Raw genomic sequence first — 23,207 nt, forward strand, 5'->3', positions numbered from 1 at the left:
GAATGATCTAAGAACTACAGACCAATCTCTCTGCTACCTTTTCCTGCAAAGATTGTCGAATGCAGGGTCAGTGTATCACTTTCCAAACATCTGGAGCAACATCAGCAGCTTGAAGAATTGCAATTTGGCTTTCGCCCTGCCCATGGGACGGAGACGGCCCTGGTTACTGCCATGGATGAGCTTGAAATGCGTGCAGACAGGGGACAGGCAGCAGCTCTGATTCTGCTTGACCTGTCTGCTGCATTTGATACGGTCAACCATGAGACCCTCCAGAGCAGACTGCGTGAGGCTGGGGTGAGAGGCTAAGCCTTACGCTGGTTTCGGTCCTTTCTGGAGGACAGACAGCAGGATGTGTCCCTTCCCCATTTCCAATCCGCGTTTTTCCCTGTGCTGCATGGGGTCCCTCAGGGTTTGGCAATCAGCCCCATACTGTTCAATCTTTACTTAAAACCCTTGATATTTTTGATTAAATCATATAAGATCAATACGATTAACTATGCGGACGACACTCAACTGATCCTCTCCTTTGAGGGTGAGGACTCGACTCCGGTGGAGGTGTTTCATGAGTGTCTGCGGGATATTGCCGGTTGGTTACAGAACAACTCCCTTCAATTTAACGCTGGCAAAACTGAGGTGCTTTTCTATGTGGGGAACAGGATCCCGTATCCCTTTCCTGACCATTTCTGGCCTCCAGAAACATCAATTAAGGTTTTGCCGGTTAAAACTGTGCGTAACCTAGGCATTATGCTAGATAATAAGTTGACCATGGAGGCTCAGGTTGCGAAAACCATGTCTTGTTGTTTTGCCCTGAGCATGCCATTATTACCTACCCACGCTCGTGCTTTGGTGGCCAAATGTACAATCTTAAGTAGACTCGATTACTGCAATGCCCTCCTACTTGAGTCCCCCAGCTTTCTGTTAGACAGACTTCAAAGAATTCAATCAGCGGCTGCCAGAATGGCCTTGGGATGGCCTAGAAGAGCGTCTGCATCTGCAGCTCTGGCCGAACTCCACTGGCTTTCCCTCAGGCAGAGAGTACAATTTAAGTCTCTCTGCCTTGTGTTTAAAGCCCTTCATTGGCTAGGCCCGAGAGCACTGCAATCTAAATTTGCTTGGTACACTCCCACCAGGGCGCTTCGTTCTTCTTCGGCCCGGCTGGTGAGAGTACCTAGATTCAAGAAAGTCAGGACAGGGGGTAGATCCTTTGGGGTGGCTGCGGCCAAACTTTGGAACAGTCTACCTTGGGAGATTAGACAAGTTGACAAACTTCTCCCGTTCAGAAAAGGTGTGAAGACCTGGCTGTTCCCCAGGGTCTGAGTTCTTTGGTACCTTCTGGACACCCCTCTTCCTCACCTCTCATGGAGCCCCAGCGCCAGGATGCCTGCAAGGCGACAGTGCGCGTTATAAGACTTATAAATAAATAAATATAAATAAAATAACATCACTGATGACATCTCAAATGTCATTATGGATTACGTAACTGATGACATCATCCAGTGATTCTGAGTATTTTATAAAAGTTACTGAGCGTTAAACATATAAACTAAGGTAAGTGGCTGACGGAGGGCCAGTATGGGTGAGTGAGTGGATGTGTAAGTGGTGTATAGAAGAGTGGGTATGTAAGAGACTGCATACATGAGTGAGTGGCTGTGTGAGGTTTTGTATGGGTGAGTGAGTGGGAGCATCTGTGGCTGTAAAAAGTGAATGAGGGTGCATGATTAGCTGAATGGGTGACTAAGCAGGTACATAAGTATCTGTATGGGTCAGTAACAGGGTACACAAGTGACTGTATGGGTGCATGAATTGGTGAGTGAGTGGGTGTGTGAGTGGCTACATGGGTGAGTGAATGGGTGTATGAGAGACTGGGTAAGTGAGCGTGAGAGAGTATGTGCTTGTCTCAGTGACTGTATAGGTGAGTGAGTAGATGTGTTAGTATAACTGAGTAATTGAGAGGATGTGTGAGTAACTGTTGGTAAGTGGGGTTCAGTGACTAAATATCGAGGGACAGAATATTGACTGCCCAGAATATAGATTCAAAAATATCGAGGGACAGAATATAGAATCCCTATCTACAAACAGGTAAGTACTAAAATATTGAGTACAAAATATCGATAGTTAAGATATAGTTAACTAAAATATCTAATTTTTTAAATGTATTAAAAATAATATAAAAGTAATTAAATAATAAACACAATTAAGTAAAACATAGTTAAAATAATGTAAAAAAGCTTAAAATGTAAAAATAATAAATGTACTGTAAAAAACATAATTGTTTTACCATATATATTTACGTAATAATATTATAAAATAGTTATTAATGTTAATTATAAAATATTTAAAACATTAAAATATATATATATATATATATATAAACCCATTACCCAAATATAAAAATAGATAATATATAATAATTTAAATAATTAAAGTAACACTTTTTATGTTAATTAATAATTTACACTACATTAAATATACCACAATGAAAAACATTACATAGCTAAGGGAATAAAATTAGTATTCACACTCCAACAAGTGCAAAAGTAGAGAATTTTTTGGATAGTGGGAGGGTAAAAATTACTACAACAGTAGGGAAAGCGTTGGATAGCAAAGGGGTAAAAATTACTATTCCCACTCCAGTGAGTGCAACAGCATGGAAAGGGTTGGATAGCGTAGGGGTAAAAATTACTATTCTCACTCCAGAGAGTGCAACAGTAGAGAAAGCGTTGGATAGCGTAGGGGTAAAAATGACTGTTTCCACTCCATAGAGTGCAACAGTAGAGAAAGCGTTGGATAGCGTAGGGGTAAAAATTACTATTCCCACTCCAGTGAGTGCAACAGTAGGGAAAGTGTTGGATAGAGTAGGGGTAAAAATTAAATTACTATTCCCACTCCAGTGAGTGCAACAGTAGGGAAAGTAATGATTTAAAATGTAAATAAGAATAAATGAGTTATCAATACCAATAAAAAATTAATTAAAATTAATTACCAATCACAAACTATTTAATAATTCATTAATTATAAATACCAAAACATATAATTTATTAAAAATTAACTACCTATTAATAATCAATTAACAACCAATTAATTGTCAATACCAAAAATGTCATAAGTAATACAACATTTAATTACCAATTAATAATCAATTAACAATAAATTACTTATCAATACACAACAATAATTTCAATAAATATTTAATTACAATTACTTTACTTCCCACCCTATTCTCTATAACCCACAACCCACTCCAAATAATAAATTAATACAATTAACATAATTATCAATTAAACAATTAATTAAAATGAGTTACCAATAAATACAAAATAATGACCAATTAATAATTAATTAACAATCAATTAATTATCAATACATATAAATAAAAATAAATATTTACTTATTTACAATTAAATTACTTCCCACCCTATTTCCCTATAAACCCACAACCCGCTACGGAATTAAATTACGCAAAAATTATATAACATAAAATTCATTACTTTAAAAAAATTAAACATACATTACAAAAATAATATATAGTTTAAACACATATACTAGCATACATAACACTATTTTGTTTTCTCGATATTATGGAAAACGATATTTCTAAATTCGATATTATGGAAAACTATATTTCTAAATTCGATATCATGGAAATCGATATTTCTTACCTCAAATTCGATATTCTATACAACTATATTTTGGGAATTCGATATTCTGGCCTCTCTATATTTTTGATTCGATATTCTGGACAGTCGATATTAAAAATTCGATATTTGGGGTGTTTACCAAGTAAGTGGATGTGTGCATGACTGTATGGGTGAGTGAGTAGGCATCTGAGTATGTGTATGAGTGACTGATTGAGTATGAGAGTTGCTGAATGGATGCGTAAATGTCTGTATGTATGTATGTGTGAATGTACAAGTGGCTGTATTGGTAAATTAATAGGTGCAGGAGTGGCTGTATATGTGTTAATGGTTGTGTTAGTGGCTCTATGGGTGAGTTGATGAGTCAGTGGCTCTATGGATCAGTGAGTAGGTGTGTCACTGTATGGGTCTGTGAATGGGAATGTCAGTGGTTGTGTGGGATTGGGTGTATGAGATGTAGTATGAGGGTGTAACTGTGCGTGTGACTGGTCCTGTAGATGATGTTACGAGTGATGTCATCGGTGGTCATTTCAGATGTCATCAGTGATGTCACTGACCATGTCATGAGTATATTAATATGTAAGGTCAGAAGCAGTGCATTGTGGGGGCATAATTTATAGTTAGCTCAGCTAACTATAAATATTGAATTTCTCCGGTTTTATACGAGTGAAATGTGAGCCTAACTATAATGTCACAGTAACCTTTATTTTCTTCAGAGAATTTCAACGTTTTTTTTAACTCTATTTCCTAACTACAAGGTCCCTATAACCTTTGTCTTTTTTCAGTGAATCTCTAAGTTTTTTTAAAATGTTTATTCCTAACTACAATGTCCCCAAAACCTTTGCTTTTTTCAGTGAATTACTAAGGTTTTTTACACTCTATTTCTTAACTAGTGGAGAAAGGGGGCGGGCCTCCGACCAGCTCTCAGCAATGCCACTGTTTGGGACATACCTCTGGTAACAGGAAGTCTTATTGCCCCCCAAGGACCCTTAACATCCAAACTGACTTCATCCCCCAACCAGTTGTGTACAAGGAGGCGCATCTGCAGAGTGGTGGAGAAAGGGGGCAGGGCTTTGGATGACCTCTCAGCAATCCCGCTTTGTGGGACTTACTGGAGGTAACAGGAGGGATTGCTGGTCCCCCAACCAGTAGTGCATCAGGAGGACTCTTTGCAGAGTGGTTGAGAAATGGGGTTGGCTCTCTGGCGACTTCCCCTGGGACTGGGCTTTTAAAAACATTTATTTTTAAATTAGGGGAGGTGGGCTGAGCAGCACCCTTCCCCAGGCCCATTTCCACACCGGGGACCCGCCCTTTTTATATGTTTTATTTTTATTAGGGGAGGAGGTCATGCAGCCCCCGTCCCCAGGCCGATTTTGTCCCCAGGAACCCCATCCTGGGGCCCAGCCTTTTTGCAATGGTGAGGGAGGCCGCGCTGCTCTCCTCCCGGGCTGATTTCGGCCCCAGGGACCCCATCCCCCAGGGTCCAGCCTTTTTGCAATGGGTGAGGGGGCCGTGCAACCCTTCCTCCCTGGGCCGATTCCAGCCCCAGGGACCCCATCCCCTGGGGCCCAGCCTTTTAAATAAACTTTACTATTAGGGGAGGGAGGGAGGCTGCAAGGCCCATATCACCAGGGCAATTTCAGCCTCGGGGACCCAATCTCCTGGGGCCCGGCCTCTTTATTCTGGTTGACCCTAGAGCATCCAGTGAACTGTGTTAGGGACCTTCAGGCCCGGGAGGTCCCTATCGCTCCCAGCCTCCTAAGGGAGCTTGCATTAATGTGACAGGCAGGGGACTGTTGAAAGGCAGCACACTGTCTGTTAGATCAATGTTTTCATCTGTTTCTCTGCACGCATATTTGCGTGCAGAGGAACAGATGAAAACTCTGCTTTTTGCAAGCTAGAGCTGTTTGACAGCTCTGGCTTGCAGAAAGCATAGCTATGTTTGCTTTTGCTGTCAGCTCCCTCCAGGCAAAAGCAAACAGCTACCTCCCGAATGTGGGCACCTCAGGAGGTAGCAGGAGCTGGCTCTGGGGGGTGGCGTCCCCAGGGCTTAAATGGCACAGCGAGGTGGGTCACGCACCCCCCTCCATTGCACAAACTATCACTGGGGAGGTGGTGGGCCCCTACATTAATGTATTTCAGCCCTGGGAAGGTGGCAGTCCCCGGGGCTGCGTGCCCCACCCCTATTTTTGATATATTGCTCCAGGGAGGTGGCACTCCCAGGGCTGCAGCGGGGGCCATGTGGGCCCCCCCACATTCATTTTATGATTAGCCCTGGGGAAGTGGGGGTCCCCGGGGCTGCGCAGGCCCCCACATTCATTGTATGATTTGCTCCAAGGAGGAGGCAGTCCCCAGGGCGCATGCAGGATATATATTGTTAAGTGCCCCGGGGAGGTGGCTGTCCCCGATGCGTGGTGTTTGCCGCCGGGGCACTGCCCGCATAATTAAAAAACAATGCCCCGGGGAGGTGGCGGTCTATGGAGCATTCATAAGCCCTAGGAAGGGTGTCCCATTCGCCCCCCTCCTATTTCATTGGCATGCCTCTGTGACCTGGCACACCTGAGGGTTACGTAAAAACAAGTGCAGGAGTTGTTTTTTTTTCTTTAATTTTACAGCAAATTTGCTAGTATTGTGATTTCGCAGTACTTATTTTTTTAAATACTTTTTGGGCCTGTCAGGGTCCCTTTGGGACCCCAGGACCAACTTTATGGGGTCAGGATATTCCTACCCTGCCCACTTTTCAAAATTTGTTGGGTGGGGGACTCGGCTAAAGCGAGTCCCAAGTTGGCTGTCAACACTTCCTTGTTGAAGTGTTGTCAGCCAATCAGAGCTCTGCATTTCCTTGCACAAGCTCATTATTTTTTGTGAAGTTGTCGCAGCTACAGATATCACTAACTCTTTTTTCTTAATTGTCTCAACAGCTACTGATCCGATTTACACCAAATAACAAAAAGCACAATCTGCGTAATCAAATTTACCTTTTTGCTCAATTTGGTGTAATTCTGTAAAGAGGTTCAGGCTGCAGGTATGTCTAAAGATCCTATGAGAATAAACATGGGAAAAAACACTTTTTTTTATGACAACCCTTTTTGTTGCCCCCCCCCTCCCGCTTGACGGATCACCCCCAAATTCCCATGCACAACAAGACCTAACTTGACGCTTAAAATAAATTGTGAAGTTTCGTCAACCGGCGCCAATGTTACAGGCAAGTCAAAAAATGCTTTACCAATGGAAACATGTTCCTAACTATAACTACCTACTGGCAACCACCAGTAGGTAATATATCAGTATCCATTTCTTGACAAAAGGTACATTGACCCCTGAGTTATACAGATTCCAAGCGCTTTATTTCACACAAGAGATGCGCAAGCAGTTTGCCATTCCTCACGTGTTTCGGCTTTTCATTTTAAGTCTTGATCACAGGTATGAGTCACACCCAATGTTACATGGATCACAGCTTTTATAGCAAAAGACAGACTTTCTTGTTGGTCCGTAGTCTGCCAAATAAAGTGTACAATTTAAATGTGCTTTTTCAAACAGTAAAACAATTTATTTTAAAAAAACTGCAGAATTCTAGTTTTATCTTTTAAATGTTCGTTAAATTATTTCCATCAAGCCTTTCAAAACTGGTCAAAGAGTAAACATTAAAGCAAACTTGCTGATTGCCTTTTCATCCCAGGTTACGCTTAAAACCTTGAAACTTCAGCAAGGAATAGTAACACATTCGCCTCGCATCCCTTGCCCACTTCCTTTTACACTTTCACTTAGGCAAAACCTCGTCTTTTAGGTCTCCCCTAGGCAGCGCTTGCGCTGTCTCTTCGAGACATGCTGTATTCAGGATATGGGCATAAAGCTCCACCCACTTTCCGCCCATCTTTTTAATTGGCTCCCATCACTGTCCTTTGTAAATGGTGACTTTTCATTGGTCAATAGCTTAGCAGTCCCTCCTTAGTACCGCCTTGTTTCTTCTTGTAACCTTGCATGAGGACATCCACAGTTACATGTGTTGTAACTCCCTAGGTTTTAATACCAGCCTCAAGACAGTATTTTCTTAAAAAGCTGGTTACTTCACTCATTAGAGTGAAGTAACCAGCTTCATATTTATTTGAGACCGTCTATACATTTCCCTTCATCAGCTCCACACGGAGTACAACTTAATCTGAAATGAATGTAATGATTCTATTGTCACATTTCAAAGCTACTAATTGTAAATATGGACATAGGTATTTGAGTGTACTCGTAGTTCTGTCTTGGATGCAAGGCATTATGGGTAGGGTGGATTTTCCATATTATCTGAATGTGCAGTCCCCTATGTGACCAAAAGAGGTCTTTTTTTGGCCACACATGGTGCTGCACCCTGCAACATGGCTAGGTAAACAAGCATTTGCAATGCAATAGGTCTTGCATTTACAGAAGTTTGAGCTATTGGCATTGTAAATACCAAAGCCTTTTTTTATGTTTTGGTTTTTAAAAAGGTGGGTCAGGCTCCTGTTTCAAATAACCTTACATCTTCCTCCGTTTTAAGAGCCCCAGACCCTGGCGGGTGTTTTCAAGAAATTGATACTGATTATTAGCAGGATTCTTCATTCCTGCACGTTGTAGCTGCCCGGCCTGGGTCGGGGGCCCTTGAAACGATTTTCAAACTCTGGTCACCCTAATGCTAGGCCGACTTGGAGAGACACAACTCTAGAACCGTTGGGGTCACAGCCCATGAGGGTCTCCGGTGACACCTACCCTGATGCAAGACATTATAGGAGTGACTGAGCAGCAGAACAGAGTGACTGCGAGAGGGACAGGTCGACCTGGTTTCCTGACATCCCCCCCAATACTCCTCAGGAAACAGAATCATGCGTGGTTAGCAACCCCAGGGAGAAAGCAAGACCATACTGTAATAAGGGTAATTTTTTTTCCATCCTATCTCAGAAATTATATATGATTTTATAGCCCCCTGAAAGATGAACCCTGATGCTTCTGATGTTTTACGACACGAGACACTGATGAGCTAAGCTATTGTAATTTCTTGTGACTGTCTGTTTTGTTACTGAACAAAAACGATACATCAAAATTTATTGAATACAATCTGGATAAAAGAAAGAATGAATATTCACATTTACTGAAGAAAGCAACTCTGCAAACGGAAGTCTCAAGCTGCAACTACAAGTTGAAAAATCCTTCTGGGAAGGTACGCTTTATTTTTTTCTATTAACAGTGCAAAGAAACATAACTTGCAACAACATTTGTACATTTTTTAGACACTTGTAGAAATATCTGCTGAACTGGCTGGATATTGGTAGATTTTACAATAAAACACACTATGAACAGAGAAAATAATTTCATCAAATATGATATATACAAACTACAAGGATACAGATTTCTTTAGGCCAGCTATGACAAGTTGCCCAAAGGTCCTCCAAAAGCTGGTGTTCTTCCAACAGATTGCATAATGCTCTTTTGCTTAAAAGTGCCTCCATTCTCCCAAAAAAGAAGAGGCCACAAATTAGTGCTCCAAAACAAATATCTTGTAAGAGATCCAATTTAGAATATTTGTAGGTAAATATCAGAAAATAATATAAAGTATTTAAAAACTGCTAAACTCCCATTCCTCCTCTTTGTCCTCACTAAAGCTCATCCTACTAAGAAAGGTATATTTATTGTCAAGTCATGTACTTTTGAAAAGTTTAAATAAAAGGTCTGCAGCTTTTATCCTTCATAGAAGATAGATTTGGTTGGTTCAATTTGGGGGACTGTGACTAACGTAAAATTTACATCTCTAGAAAAAAACTCTACAGCTCAACGCATTAATCGTCTCCAAACTGGCTACCATTTCTATCAGTTGTTAAATGCATGCTTGTTTTTGACCTTGTCCAGTGCACCACTGCCTTTTGGCTAGGTTTGCACTACAGAAATACCACATTCATAAATACAGCTGTGGCAGTTGCAAATAATAAGTATTACATTTTGAAAAATTTCTAAGCTTTAATAATTTCCCTACAAAATGTCATCTGTATGCTGCTTGGCTTGGCTTGTGAGACCAGCTGCTTCAATTAAGAAAAGACTGGCTTTAAAATAACAGTATTGTTAGGTTCCCAGACTATGCACTAAACATTTTCAGACTAAAATGCGTATCTACAGGGAACCAAAATAAAAGGAAGGGATTATAAACTGCACAATGTGTTCAACATAGGTGCAGGAAGACAGTTCAAACGCACCGGCCCTTTAAATGTAAAATACAATGTTTTATATATATTTTTTGTCTGTAAAGCTGGTTTTCGAAACGTCAGCAAGCTTGAACATTTTTGTATGTCTGTCATTACTGAAGCATATAAGGGTGGGGGTCAGGGCACACTCCAGATCTGTAGAAAACACTATCCTCCTCCCAGTCTTATAACACAGGGCTTGCTAACTGAAACAGCCAGTTTGTGAACTACAATGCTCCATAATATGCCAGAATTTGCTAATGGTTTCAAGAATATTACCAATATCTGCGATATGGTTTTCAAACGTTTTAACGCTTTAAAGATTTATTTTGAAGGCTCTGACGCTGGAGACTTAACCTAAGGCAGAACCAAAATCCATACCCTGTGAGCCTTGAGCACTCTGTGTTTGTTGTATGGAATACCTGAAGACTGCACCCTTGGCCCAGAGCCTTCTGGCACAACCAAATATGTGCATTGCATGCCCAGAGGGTAGAGGCAGGGCTGGCGCTAGGCATGGGCAGCTGCCCAGGGCCCGCGCCTACTCACACCTTTAAAGACATCAGAAGTTCTAGGCCCAGGGGGCCCCCTGAGAGTTTGTATGTTTTCTTTTTTATATCAATCTCCCCTGCTGGCCCATCTCTGTGGGCCTAATGGCTGCATCTGCATGTTGATGACAGCAATCAGACAGGTAATTTGAGTGCCCTTGCCTGTGAAGTGGCCCTGCCCCAGGCCCTGTATGAATAAAAGAAAGAATATCCTGCTGGGGCAAAACAAAGGATAGAGTGGCGATGGTGGCGCATCACAATGGAAACTACTCACTGAGGACAAGTGGAAAGGGAGCAGAGAGGCGAGTAAAAGGGGCAAGACAAATGGAATACAGTGGGGGGAGCAGATAGGTGTGTGTGCGGCATTGAGACGAGGTGCACACAGAAGAGCAGAATCCGCATGCAAAAGTGTTTGGAGCAAGGTTTAAAGTCTGCTGGGTCACTCTAGTCTAAGACCGGGCAGTAAATAAAAATGGACATTGAAAAGGGGCCCTATACTCATGTCCTTAAGTTTGCCTGCAAAAATATTGATCCAGTGTCTGCACAATGAATGAAAGTTCTGAAAAGCAGATGATGAGACGGGCCCGGTCTACATTTTTGCCCTCACCCTCAGATGGAAAAAACAAATCTTAACTCTGCAGCAGTGCCACCCCTAACTACCTTTAATGCAACTTCAGTGAGACTCGTTATAGTTCTTTCAGTCTCATCACGCCAGAACTGGAGCATTTTCAATATTATGTACAAGGAAGCTGTAGATGTTGTTTATTCATTGTATGCAACTAATAACCACTGACAAAGCCAATAGTACTGGTTTGTTCTGGGTGTAATTTTACTTGTTGTTTTATTTATCTGGAGGCAAAATGACAGTTTTTTTCATCTCACTTGAAGCCCTCCAGTCAAGTCAGTAGGGAGGCCGTTTTTTGGGCTAGATGTTGACCTGCTTTATGGTCAGGTGTGCCGGTTTTTACTGTTGATTTTTATGATAATAAGGCAAATATTGCCTGCAGCAAACTCAAATCAGTGCAGTCATACCTTACAAAAAACATATACAGCATGTCTTTACAAGTTGAAAACTGCACTAGTTTTCAAACATGGGACACCTTTCTAGCTAACTAACTCCCTAATAGGGACCCCTTTTATTTTGGTACAGAGGCCTATTTTCTGTCCCAGTCTGATGCTGCATATTAGGCAGGGTCACTGGAAATATGCGATTGTGTGGTGGATGTGATTTCTGCATAATTATGCATTTGACGCATTTGCCACATAATCCATCAGCTGCTGCATAATCTACAGATTTTAACGACTAAATTGCTTTCAATCTCTAAAGGTTAAAAAGTTACTAAAAATCAACTTTCTGTTTCCCACTGCTAAATTTGGGTGTTGAATTGGTACTAATGGGGTGCAACCATGCCCAAACAGTGTTACCAAGTTTAAAAATGGCAAAAAATGAAGTATTACTATTTTAAAATTTGCCGGATTATGCTGCATAATTTTCCTTTTCTTGCCACATAATTTACTCAACCTGCCACATAATTTAACCCTCTCCTGCCACATAATTCCTGCGGTTGTGCGGTGAGTGTAATCCATGGCAGTAATTTTGTTAATTTTTCAATGCTCTACTGAAGCGTGCATTCCCCAAGAGTGCTAGCTATTTTCAGCATGTGTGATTGTGTATTTTATTTCACAGCATATTACTCTTGGAAGATGCACCCTTTGTACTAAGTCACATCCAGGTGTTTATAACAGGATACAGTTGAGCACTTTGGAGTTGAGGCTGCAGGCAGTACAACTTTCACACTGTGCCTGTCTGTGGGTCAAAAAGGTGTTCAGATGACATGACCATTCAAAATATGGCCTCTCTACAGAGCACAAAGAGCAATGGTCCTGAGTTGCAGTTGTGATTCTATGCAAGTGTGTGTGAAGGAGCTACTTATTGGTCAAAACAACAAGGTGAAAGTAAAATTATTTATTGTAGTTACTCATTTAGCTTAAACTGCTAACAACGATTGACAAAACCCAGTCACGGCCGGCATAAATCAGCCGCGGCTGCGTTTTGTCAATGGTTGTTAGCTGTAGACTGTGGGGGCGGGGTTAATTTTAATTTAAAGAAAAAAAATAACTTTCCTTAGCCGGCTCGATCCGATCCCGCGTCGTATCTGCTTAGGGGCCTCACATGTTCCTATTCTGCCCGGGCCCCACATATCCTAGGACCGGCCCTGGGTAGAGGGACTGATTACATGACTAAAGACTTTCTCTTTCTCAACTAGCAGAGTCTGGCTTGCTTCAGATTTCCCACCAGAGATTGTCAATTCATATTTCGTAGTTTTCTACACATTTTGTTCATGACTTTACAGAAAAAATTGCCCTGTACATCCATCTATGTTGGTATTTTATTAGCACTGTTTAAAAAAAATAACTCTGCTTTTTATAATGAGACTGAGACTTCCAAACTTGGTGAGAAATTCCCACCAGCATTGCAAGTTCAATTATGGATGGCCTGTCCAAAGCCACGCCCCCTGGGCTGTGAGTGACAGGGCAGTGAGCAGAGGCTAATCACTCCTCCCAATCTTTCAGAACCCACTTAGAAACGTTACTACTCCAGGGTACTACCTAACAAAGGGAGAGGTGACTTTAAATAACATATCCACTATATCCTTTGACCGCGGTCGAGAGATGCAGACCAGGTACATAAACCTGTTGGTAATCTTCAGATTCCCATAGCTGATATTTTAGGTCAAATGTTTACACACAAGAACACCAACCACGGAATGCTATGCCTAAAGGAAGAGACCCCACTCACCTTTTGGAAATTGTTAAAAAGTAACTCCTCCTCCTTTATGTTCAAATCACCAAATAGCCTTACTATTTGTAGACTTTATGAGAGTCCGTCCCAGTCTCCACCACTCCCTGCCCCACTCCAAAAGACACACTCAGAGGGGCATCCCGTAGACTCTTTAAGTGGTAAACAACATTTACCGCAAATCTTTCTCTCCGCAGGGAATCACAACGCGGTCGTGACAACGTCCGCGTACCATTACTCCGCAAGTCGGAACAATGACTTGCCGGGGGGGGGGGGGGGATGGATATAAAATCCAACACCTTCTCTAGTGTCTGCACAGACTGGAGTTGGAATAGTAAATTATACTATTCCAACATCCAGTGCCCCCCCTCCGCAAGTTGCTGTTCCGACTTGCGGAGTCATGGTATGCGGTTGTAACGACCGCATTCTGATTCCCTGCGGGGAGAAATAAAGCGGAATAAGGACATACATTCCTTTAAGTTACATTCAGTTATTAATGCTTACAAATACTAAGGGACATCAGAAATCGTAGGACTTCACTTCTCTGAATGTTATAAAAGTCTTGAAAAAACACTGCAAATTGCAGGAAATCACTGTATTTACAAACGTCTAAGAAACTCGTGGCCCAAAAAAAATCTGAAAAAAACGTATGTGGGGTAAAAATCCCATAAATCAAATATTTACAGAATTTGTTTTCAGTGACACATATTTAGGCATCATTTCCCTTTAACAAAATATCAGCAAGAAAAATCTCCCTAAAAAACTTGCTAATCTTCCAATTTCATGAAATGCAAAAAAGTGCACTTTGTCCAATTCTTCTGTTAGATTTATAATTTACCACCCTCCCCGGGAGACAATCCTTTCCCCAGGGATCATTCACATTGCGCCTTCAAGCTCTAATTTTATCAAAAGATCCCACCTAAGAATCCATACTAAAGCAGAAGGGAGGTCTACCAAATACTATGGTGAAGTGGACACCCTATGCTCCCATGTGCAACTCCTCGAAAAATGTCGCAGAAATGTGCCATTTAAAAATATTTATGAAAAATATGACTTTTCTGCCGCATATAAGTCACGCTTATCCCATTTTCTACCCAACAAAACACTGAAATTCTTTGCTAACGGCCAACTTGTTCAATCTCTTCTTCTCAAGCTAACCACTACACTAAAGCTGATCCCTGCACAGGTTGAAAGGAACCTTGTCTGCAATTGCTGACCACATCTGACAGTGTACGTGTAGCTGACAAGACCCTATTTTAAGTGGCACTTCCTTTTAGCTTGCACTGTTCATTATGCTTTTGTATTGGAATCAAGAGAGCTAAAAGTTGGTGTTCGTCCGTGGATATTTCCATGCTCAGGATACCTGTCTGTGCCTAATTTCTCGAGTGAAATACCATGTGGTATGTCTATAGCCCTACAACATATTTCTCTCCTGCACACCATAGTGGATGTCCTACCCTATCAGTTAGTTGCATTATATCATACAAGTTACTTATTCTGAAAATCTGTAACATGCCAAGTATCTGTAATTATTTCTTTTATCAAAACATTGTAGCCCACCCGCATGTCCAATAATTTACCCATATTGAAGCTCAAAGTCTTTCAGGGACAGGTAATCTCCTGTGTTCCCTCCTAGTCTCTGAGTAAGTGTGGGACAAATGCCTGATACATGCATGTTGTGCGCTTCCTTTTCTGGCTCTACCAAATTAAGGTTTTCGTGCAATGACAGGACCTGGACAGGCGTCTCTAGCTTTGCTGGAAAGTCAGCGGGGATGGAATTATTGACCTTTTGCCTTTCGACTTCATGGTGTATCTGTGGGTATAGTAGATGGGCAGGGTTTCCTGGAGCAACAGGAAAAATTGCCAAATCACGGGAGCCACTGAGGACATTGGCGCTGCACGCTGTGATCCTCGATATCTTCTCATAGTCTGAGGTGTACACAGGTTGTGTGTCTGGAGATGAGACGGCCAGGTAGGATCCTTCCCCAACACTAATAGAATCTTTATTTTTGTCTTCGTTGTCGTCATTCTTTGAGGGTTCATAGGAGAAGTAGACCTTGCAGGGGGCCGTGTCAAAGAGGAAGTATCCCTGGTTGTGGAAGCTGTGTTGGGATAGTCCACTGTTCTCGTATGGAAAAGAGTCATCAGTACAGCCTATAGGCATGACCTTAGGAAGATCCTTCAAGGGTGTAATCTCCACTGGAGAGATCTTTGGGTCCATATCAACTACGGCGAATGAGGATGCAGGGAATGGAGACGACATCCAGGCCTATTGAGGGAGTAAAAGAGGGAATCCTCATCATTCACATCTTTTTTGAGGTCCCAGCACCCCCACATTGACCCCTCCTAACCACAATATAGTCCATTACACGTTTCTCAAGTTTGGTTAAACAATCTTTCTGGAATGAGAACTTCCCACAAAATCCAATCCAAGTTCCCAGTTTGCTTACCTTAAAATCACCACCGTAGAGGGCCTCAAAGAACACAGAGGGGTCAGGAACAGAGATCCAGGGATTTTTCTTATTCCTAGGGACCAGAAAAGGGGACCATTAGGACAAGGAAGAAGAAAGAGGTGGCGTGAGCAAGATAACAAGAGAAAAAGTAAGCGCAGTATTGAGATATAAATGGAAGCAGGAAGGAGAAAATGGAATAAAGAAGACAACGGATAAATAGGACGACAGATGAAGTGGGTAAGCAATGGAGCTAGCGAAGGACAGAGCAGTGCCTAGACAGATGGAGTGAGGGAGATTATGAGATAGAAAGGGAGACAGTGAGAGAAGGAAAGGATGATGAGACTAGGAAGGAGTGAGAGGGAAGAAGAGGAAGGAAGAGAGTGAGAACACGAGGAAGTAAGAGGTGCCTTGTGCTCCCATCTAACAATATAAACTTAAAGGAGTGCATCGAAAATGTGACCATTAACCCCCTCAGCCCCTCTCTTTCAGCTAATAGACCACTTATGTTCACAAATCCCTCTCTGCATGTACCTTCATGTCAAACCTCCCGAGATAGGTACCTCCTTCCCACACCAGCAACTCCCACAACTCTGATTGCCCGGGAACATTTGACAACATTTACCAGGTTTTAACACATCCTTCTTTACATTAAACGTTTGCCTGTTCATTCAAATGTCTTGAAAAAGTAGAAAGAAAAGTAAACATAACATTTCTATTTTTTAATCTGCACAACTGATATAAACCCAAAATTCTGTTCCACTTACAATTTAAAAGCAATTTTGTTCAGATGTTTTTACTTGTAGAAGCTCCATTTTAGAAGGTCGAGCATGGAGGGATTTCACCCATCCATTTGCTCATCAATTAACGCATTTATGAAATTACTTTTCTTTTTTGGAAAAAAAATGCATTCCTCACCTCCATTTACCAGTCTTAGCTGGCCTACTAGTTCTGTTTTTCATGAAAAAAGTACTGAATTGTACTTTTATGATTCTCACGTTAAGTTGCATGTTTAAGTGAGAAATGCGCTTTTCAGTTAAGTAAAAATTGCACTTTTTTTTCTTTAGTTACAATGAACTGATGTTTTTTTCCCCTTTAAAGTAGTTCAGGTGAGGTATAAGGAGGCTATGCCCTGATTTAATTGGGTTTTCAGAGGCAACCAAGACATTCACTCTGACCGCCACGCAGTGTGGCGCCAAGGTACACTTTGTCATAATGAGCAATACAATCTGTCATCGTTAATCAAGAAAGAGACAAACGACAATCAACCTATTCCCCCCTCCCTCCATTGGTCAGTACATCACATCCCCTGTAATAGGGAGACATCCATTACAACGCAACTTTTACTACGCAGTGCCATTACGATGCAACTTTTACAACGCAAACCATTACAACGCATTGCGCTGGGGGCGCTCTAGGATACGGAATAGGTTTAATTTACTATCCAATACCTTCCCTACTATCCACGGGGACTGGAGTTGGAATAGTAAATTAAACAATTCACTATCCAGCGCCCCAAAGCACTATGCGTTGTAATGGTATGCGTTGGGAAAGCATGCGTTGTGATGTCATACATCCCCTGTAATAACCGTGGCTGCATATGAGAAAAGGGAAAGATGATGAGCCACAGCAACAGACCTAGGGCTTGAGGGGCACTTTGCTCCGTGGGCGACTTTGGCCTGTGTTATGTGGTGTAAAGGTATTCAATATGGAGCGGGCCCTCAGCTTCGATGCAATTAGGTAATCGCTGTGACTCCACTGGAGAGGCCACCGGCCGGTCTGGCTCTGGGTCGGTCAAGCCATCCGCTAATGCACCACAGGCTCCGTCCATGTTCCCTATGCCCCTCTGTGCCTCCCTCAGGAGTACCCTTACCTCGCAGCGCTCCCACTTTACCATATCTCTCATCTAAATATTCAGCCGTGGGCCTCCTTTTGCCTTCCAATTCCGAGCTATTTTACGCTTAGCAAAGATATATGCTAGATCCTGAAGCCTCCCCGTTATTTTTGCCTTTGCAGGGAGGGGGAACCAGTGTAGTAGACAGTGCCCTGGGGTTCACGGGATCTCATTCTCAATGCACTCCTCGAGTGTTTGTATGACTCCCTCCCAAAAAGTGTGCAGCACGGGACACGCCCAAAACATGTGGAGGATATGGGCTCTAGCGTCACAACATCGGGGGCATGCTGCGTTGAGTACATAGAAATATCTGCCTACGCAGTGGGGTGTCAAGTATGCCCTGTGTAGTATGTATTAATTGATGAGTTTGAAACGTGAGAGTCTAGAGACTTTTGGTGTTTTCTAAGATTTTAGATCTTATCCCAGTCTTTCGGTTCAATAGGGGTGCCAAGGTCCTCCTCCCACCTAGTCCTCAGAACGTCCAGAGAAGTGGTCGAAGTGGGGGAAAAAAAGTAGTGGAACTGTGGGTGGAGTATCAGGAGGCAGGAATAACAGAGGATTGGGTTAGTGGGCGGAGTCAATAGAGGTGGCTAAAAAGAGCAAAACATACCAATTTCTAGTATGTTTGGCATTTCACAGACCAGTTACAGCTTATACCATTATTTAATAAACCATTGGATACATGTTTATTTGAGGTTTAATATATGAGTTAATGACATTAAAATTCATTTACAATGTGGGATGCGTTTTCAATCACAGAATGTCCCAAATACGCTTATAAGTGGAACCAGACGCCATTTGTCTCTAGAAAGAGAGAAAAACAGGGAGAAATAAATATATTTCTCCTTGTTGTGCCTCCCTTTGGTAGGCGTAAGATTTCCATACATTCCCAGGTTTACAAGTCCTTGTAAATCTAGGAATGCATAAAAAACCATGAGAGGTGCATGGGAACACCCACCACAAAGTGTGCCTAGTGCAGAGGAAGGCAAAGTGGCGATTTGCGCTGTGTCACATTACCCCCTATTTATGAAACTATTCAAATCTATGCAAAGTGGCTATGAGTGGCTTCATAAATATGACTTGGAGATTTGTGTTGTACATTTATCATCATGTTCTGGGTTGCAAACATGATGCAAGGAACTCGTAAATAGGTCCCTTAGTTTGGTGTGCGTGCAAATCCTGCATTGTGGGTCCCTGGTGAGTTGCATTACTACTGCTGGAACAAAGCCAATGGAGGTACCAATGGGTGAGGCGGAGTTGCCTCAAGGTTCTGGTGACCTCAGTGACAAAGCCTCTGTCTACCTAGGGTGTGCTGCTTCGCAGGCCTGCCTGCAAAACTGTAGGTGAACTTCAGTATGAATTGTGGTGGACAGGGCTTCAAGGTTAACCCACCCTGGCTACCGGTAGGGTCCACCTGCTAGTGCTAAGAGACCAGGCCTTCTATGGTCTAGTAGGGTAAAGTGCTCCCTCAGGAGACTGTTCTGGTCATGAAGCCTGATCCTGGTTTCCCAGTTTCAAATTCGGTAGCTCTAGCCATAGTGCCACATCTCCCCCCCCCCACCCGCCCGAACACCTTTTGCCCCACTGAGATAAACTTGCACTGCCTTCAGCTACAACCCAATTGTGTCCAGTTATAAACACCTGGATGTGACTTAATTTTTGAGAGTGAGAAGTGAGAAATTGTGCTGGACAGTCCTGCTGGTTTTGTTACTGAGGGCCGGTTTTTCAGCCCCCAGTAACAAAACCCGTCTCTCACCCCTCCAGCCTCCTGCCTCCCACCCGATGCCCATTACACCAGTCGTGCCTTGGTGCCTGGGCCTATTTGTTTTCACAGTCCCACCTTGGATGGGGTACACAAGTGGCTCTGGTGCTCGAGTGTCACAGAACTAGACACCTAGGGCTGCTTTTTATTTCATATTCCTAAAAAAGGTAAACAGTATTTTTAAAAAGACTGCATCCCTGAACACAGACAGAGCAGCATTACCCATTTTATAAAATAAAATAAGGAAAACAGCTGATAAGACATCAAATGTTTTCTACAGTTATTTTTAGGTTTTGCCTAGGCATCGCTTGCGCTGTCTCTCCTAGACATGCTGTATTGAGGTATAGATTTGAAGCTGGATCCACTCTTCCCCCCAATTTTGTATTGGCTTTTGTGACTGTCTTTTGTAAATGTTGGGCTTTTGTTTGTTAATAGGCTTATTAGTCCCTCCTTAGTACCTCCCCGTCTCCTGTTGTTACCTCCCATCAGGACTGCCCCTCTTACATGTGTCCCTGCTCTCTACCTTTCATTAAGAGGTTGGATGCACTATTTACTTAATTCCAGTCTTGCTGAAGCAGGCACGTCAGAGCGCAAAGAAACTGCACCTTTCCTGTTTGTATTTGCAGCCATGTAGGCTTTCGCTTTAATCATGCTTGCTGTTTACTTTAAATACACTTGTGAGATGCCAGCTTCGAAGCCAGTCATTGTTTTGCACTCCCCCAGCCGGCTTTGGCAATGGTGGCCGCGTGTTGATTTTTGTATTGCGCTTTCACTTTATTTAGTTTCAAAGCTTAGGATAGTTTTTTGCATAGCTGCCAGTAGTAAAAAAATTTTTTTGAGGCGTTGCAGCATTGCACGTCCATGCATACAAATAATGATAATGCACTTACTGTTATATACTATATATACATACTTACATTTAAGGACTAGGCTAGTGGTGGGAGGTTGAAGGTCAAGTTAGACCTCGCTTGAATGAGATGAGTTATTATTATTATAACATTTGTTGAGCCCTACTGTTACCCGTAGGTGTCCTGGCGCTATGTGAAATCTTGCCTGAGGATCGAACCAGTGTCATGCTAATCTGTAAACAGCCAGGTTTTTAAAGCTTTTCGAAAGGCCATAAGGCTAGACATACCTCTAAGATATAGGGGAAGCTTGGTCCAAGTTATTTATTTATTTGAGTTAAAAAGGAAGAGTGGACATTAGGCGAGGAGCCGCGCCAGCGACCAAGATGGCCGCTTGAGCATCGGCTCCGCCGGCCGCCACATCCTGACCGACTATCCGTCACAATATCCTGAACCCCGTCCCTACCGACGGGTGGGGGACCAGTACCTGAGCCGCTAGGTGAAATTCTGGCTCGTTTGGCTGTTTTGGCGACTGAATATCCTCGTCGGAAGGATGTGGGCCTGTGGTCTCGGGGTCCAGGACCCCTGGTTTGGAGCCATCCGGGGTGTAGTGCAACAACATCGGCCTCCGGGACCGGAAGTGGCTGGTCGGATCTTACTTTGTCACCTCCGGGTGGTGGCCGAGACGTCTCGGGTCTCTCTATCCTGTTCAGAGGTAACCCATCGCAGGACCCGCCTACACTCGACTGAGGAGTGGTGGGTTTCTCCTGCCTTTGCGGTCGAGATGGCGTCGAGAGATCTTGAAAAGCCTGCGCTGAGATCTTCGAAATCCATTCGGCAGGTCCAGTCGTTTGACAAGTACGCCGTTTCCAAGGGGTCCCCAGTTGATGCAAAACGAACCCCGTCTGGGGGTGCGGAAGGGGATCCAGACGGTGATGACCCCACCATGAAGGACTTAATGGCTGCTATCATGGGGTTCAATCTTCCTTGGGCAAGATGGACACAAAACTGGACACTGTCACTATTGAGGTGGGTCTCATCAGGGCTGACCGCACCAAAACTACTGAGAAGGTCAAGAACCTTGAGATTAAGATGGGGAGTCTCCTCAAGGATGTTTCGGAGCTCCAGTAGAAGTGCGTGATCTCCAGACGGCCCAACTCAAATTCGATGGGAAGCTCGATGAGTATGAGGGTCGAGTGGGCCGCAACAACGTCCTTATCCTGGGGGTTCCGGAGCGGTCCGAGGGGGTGACCCCAGACCTATTTGTTGAGGATCTCATCCTAAACCATCTCAAGCCTAAGGGCCTCAGCAATTTCTTCACTGTGGAGAGGGCACACAGGATCCCCGGCAGCCGCTTGAAGGTTGGGGCATCTCTGCGTCCCATCATTGCACGGGTCCTGAATTTTCGGGACCCGGACGCTATCCTGCAAACGGGAAGGTCCACGGGCCCGTTGGCCTACGAGAATGCTTCGTTGCTATTTTTTCCGGACTTTACTCAGTCGGTTCAGAGACAACGGCAAGGGTTTCTGTCTATCAAACGGTGACTGAGGGACTGTGACATCAAGTACTCTATGATGTATCCGGCTCGTTTGAGGATTGAACGCGACGGAAAAACTTGTTTTTTTGACACTCCTGAGGTGGCTGCGGACTGGCTGGATCAAATTGATGGGTCGGAGCCGGGGGCTCGGGCCCGATCGGACAGTGAGGAACAGTGACTTGTTTTAGACTGTATCGGTGGCACAGAGGGGTCTGGTAGGGGTTGTCCTTCCCCCCCCCCACCCCCCCCCCCCTCTGGACTATTATTGTTAATGACTCTTTTTTGTGCCTTTACCGGATGGGGGGGACAGTGGTTGGTTTGGGGTGGTGGGGGCGGGCGGCCTGTTGTAAGGTCGTCCTCCGTTTTTCTACCTTTAGATAACTGTAGTTAGCTGGGGGCGACAGGCACACTGCGAGTTGGGGATGTGCATTTGCTACATGCAGGGGTGCAGGGTGGGGGGTTGGGGGCTTGGGTGTTGGGGGTTTTTGCGTTTTGATTTGTTTGTTTTGTTTGACCAGGGATTGCTGTGGGTGCACTTGGATCTCCTGTTTTTTTAAATGATGTATGGCTTCCGTTAGACAGGGCCTGGGGTTCTCCGTCCACAGCTGGAATATGAATGGATTGGGTGACAAGATAAAGCGAAAAATGGTGAGTCAGCTCATTAAACGACACATGCCAGACGTTGTATTGTTGCAAGAGACGCATCTCATGGGAAGGCGATGTATGGCGTTGCACAGGGGTGGTTATAAACTTGTTGCCCATGCTGGCTTTACATCTGGCTCTAGGGGTGTGGGCATCTTAGTGAGGAACCCCTTTCCCTTTGCGGTCCGCTCAACCTGGTCTGATAATCGCGGCCGTTATGTAGCTATATCGGGTCTTTGGGAGGGTAGGACTGTCACACTTGTATCTAGTGTGGCTCAATGGTTAGAGCGGCAGACCCTGATGCAAAGGTCTAGCCCGGGACCAGGGTTCAATTCCCCGCCTCGGCGGGTCTTGGGCTCAAAATTCCACGGACCTGATAATTCTCGCTTCGGTGCCTATTCCAATCATGGAGTCCCACTCTGCAACTCTGGGCAATAGCTTGCTTAATCTCCACAACGGCCCCCACAACGCTAAGAATGCCTGGCCTCCACCTTGGGGGTGCCCAGGAGTGGACACCTCACAGGGAAAGCCAGGATGGGTTCCACAGTGGTATTCGTACAAGCGCCTTGAGACCCTTGCGGGTGAGTAGTGCGCTATACAAGTATCAATTTACATATCTATGTCCCCCCGGCGCTGCAGGTTGACACGTTTCGTGATTTGGGCCGGATGATCCTAACTCTACCCGTCTGCACCACGGTGCTGGGCGGGGATTTTAACGCAGTCATGGACGGGGAGCTTGATAGGCTCCCCTCCCGTGTGTTGTTGCCCTCTCGTAGGTGGTTGCCCGACTTTGTTTCTGCGTCGGGGCTGGTAGACTGTTGGCGTCTCAGACACCCAAGCGCTATTGAGTACACTCACGCCTCAGCGGCGCATCACTCCCTTTCAAGGATTGATCACGTG

At 43.8% G+C, this 23,207-nt stretch overlaps 1 protein-coding gene across 1 annotated transcript in view; it reads right to left on the reverse strand.

The window, feature by feature from the left end:
* Window positions 1–8,811: 8,811 nt before the first annotated feature.
* IL2RB (interleukin 2 receptor subunit beta) overlaps window positions 8,812–23,207 on the reverse strand; it is a 479,733-nt gene continuing 465,337 nt past the window's right edge. The window contains exons 9-12 of the mRNA XM_078683907.1: window positions 15,628–15,703; window positions 13,602–15,446; window positions 13,431–13,521; window positions 8,812–13,177 (exon numbers count right to left, since the gene is read on the reverse strand). Of these exons, the coding sequence (XP_078540033.1) occupies window positions 14,754–15,446; window positions 15,628–15,703 (769 nt within the window). The 3' untranslated portion in view covers window positions 8,812–13,177; window positions 13,431–13,521; window positions 13,602–14,753. The remainder of the gene's footprint in view (window positions 13,178–13,430; window positions 13,522–13,601; window positions 15,447–15,627; window positions 15,704–23,207) is intronic.

Source organism: Lissotriton helveticus, chromosome 1_1 (assembly GCF_964261635.1).
Source record: "Lissotriton helveticus chromosome 1_1, aLisHel1.1, whole genome shotgun sequence".
Lineage (NCBI taxonomy): Eukaryota > Metazoa > Chordata > Amphibia > Caudata > Salamandridae > Lissotriton > Lissotriton helveticus.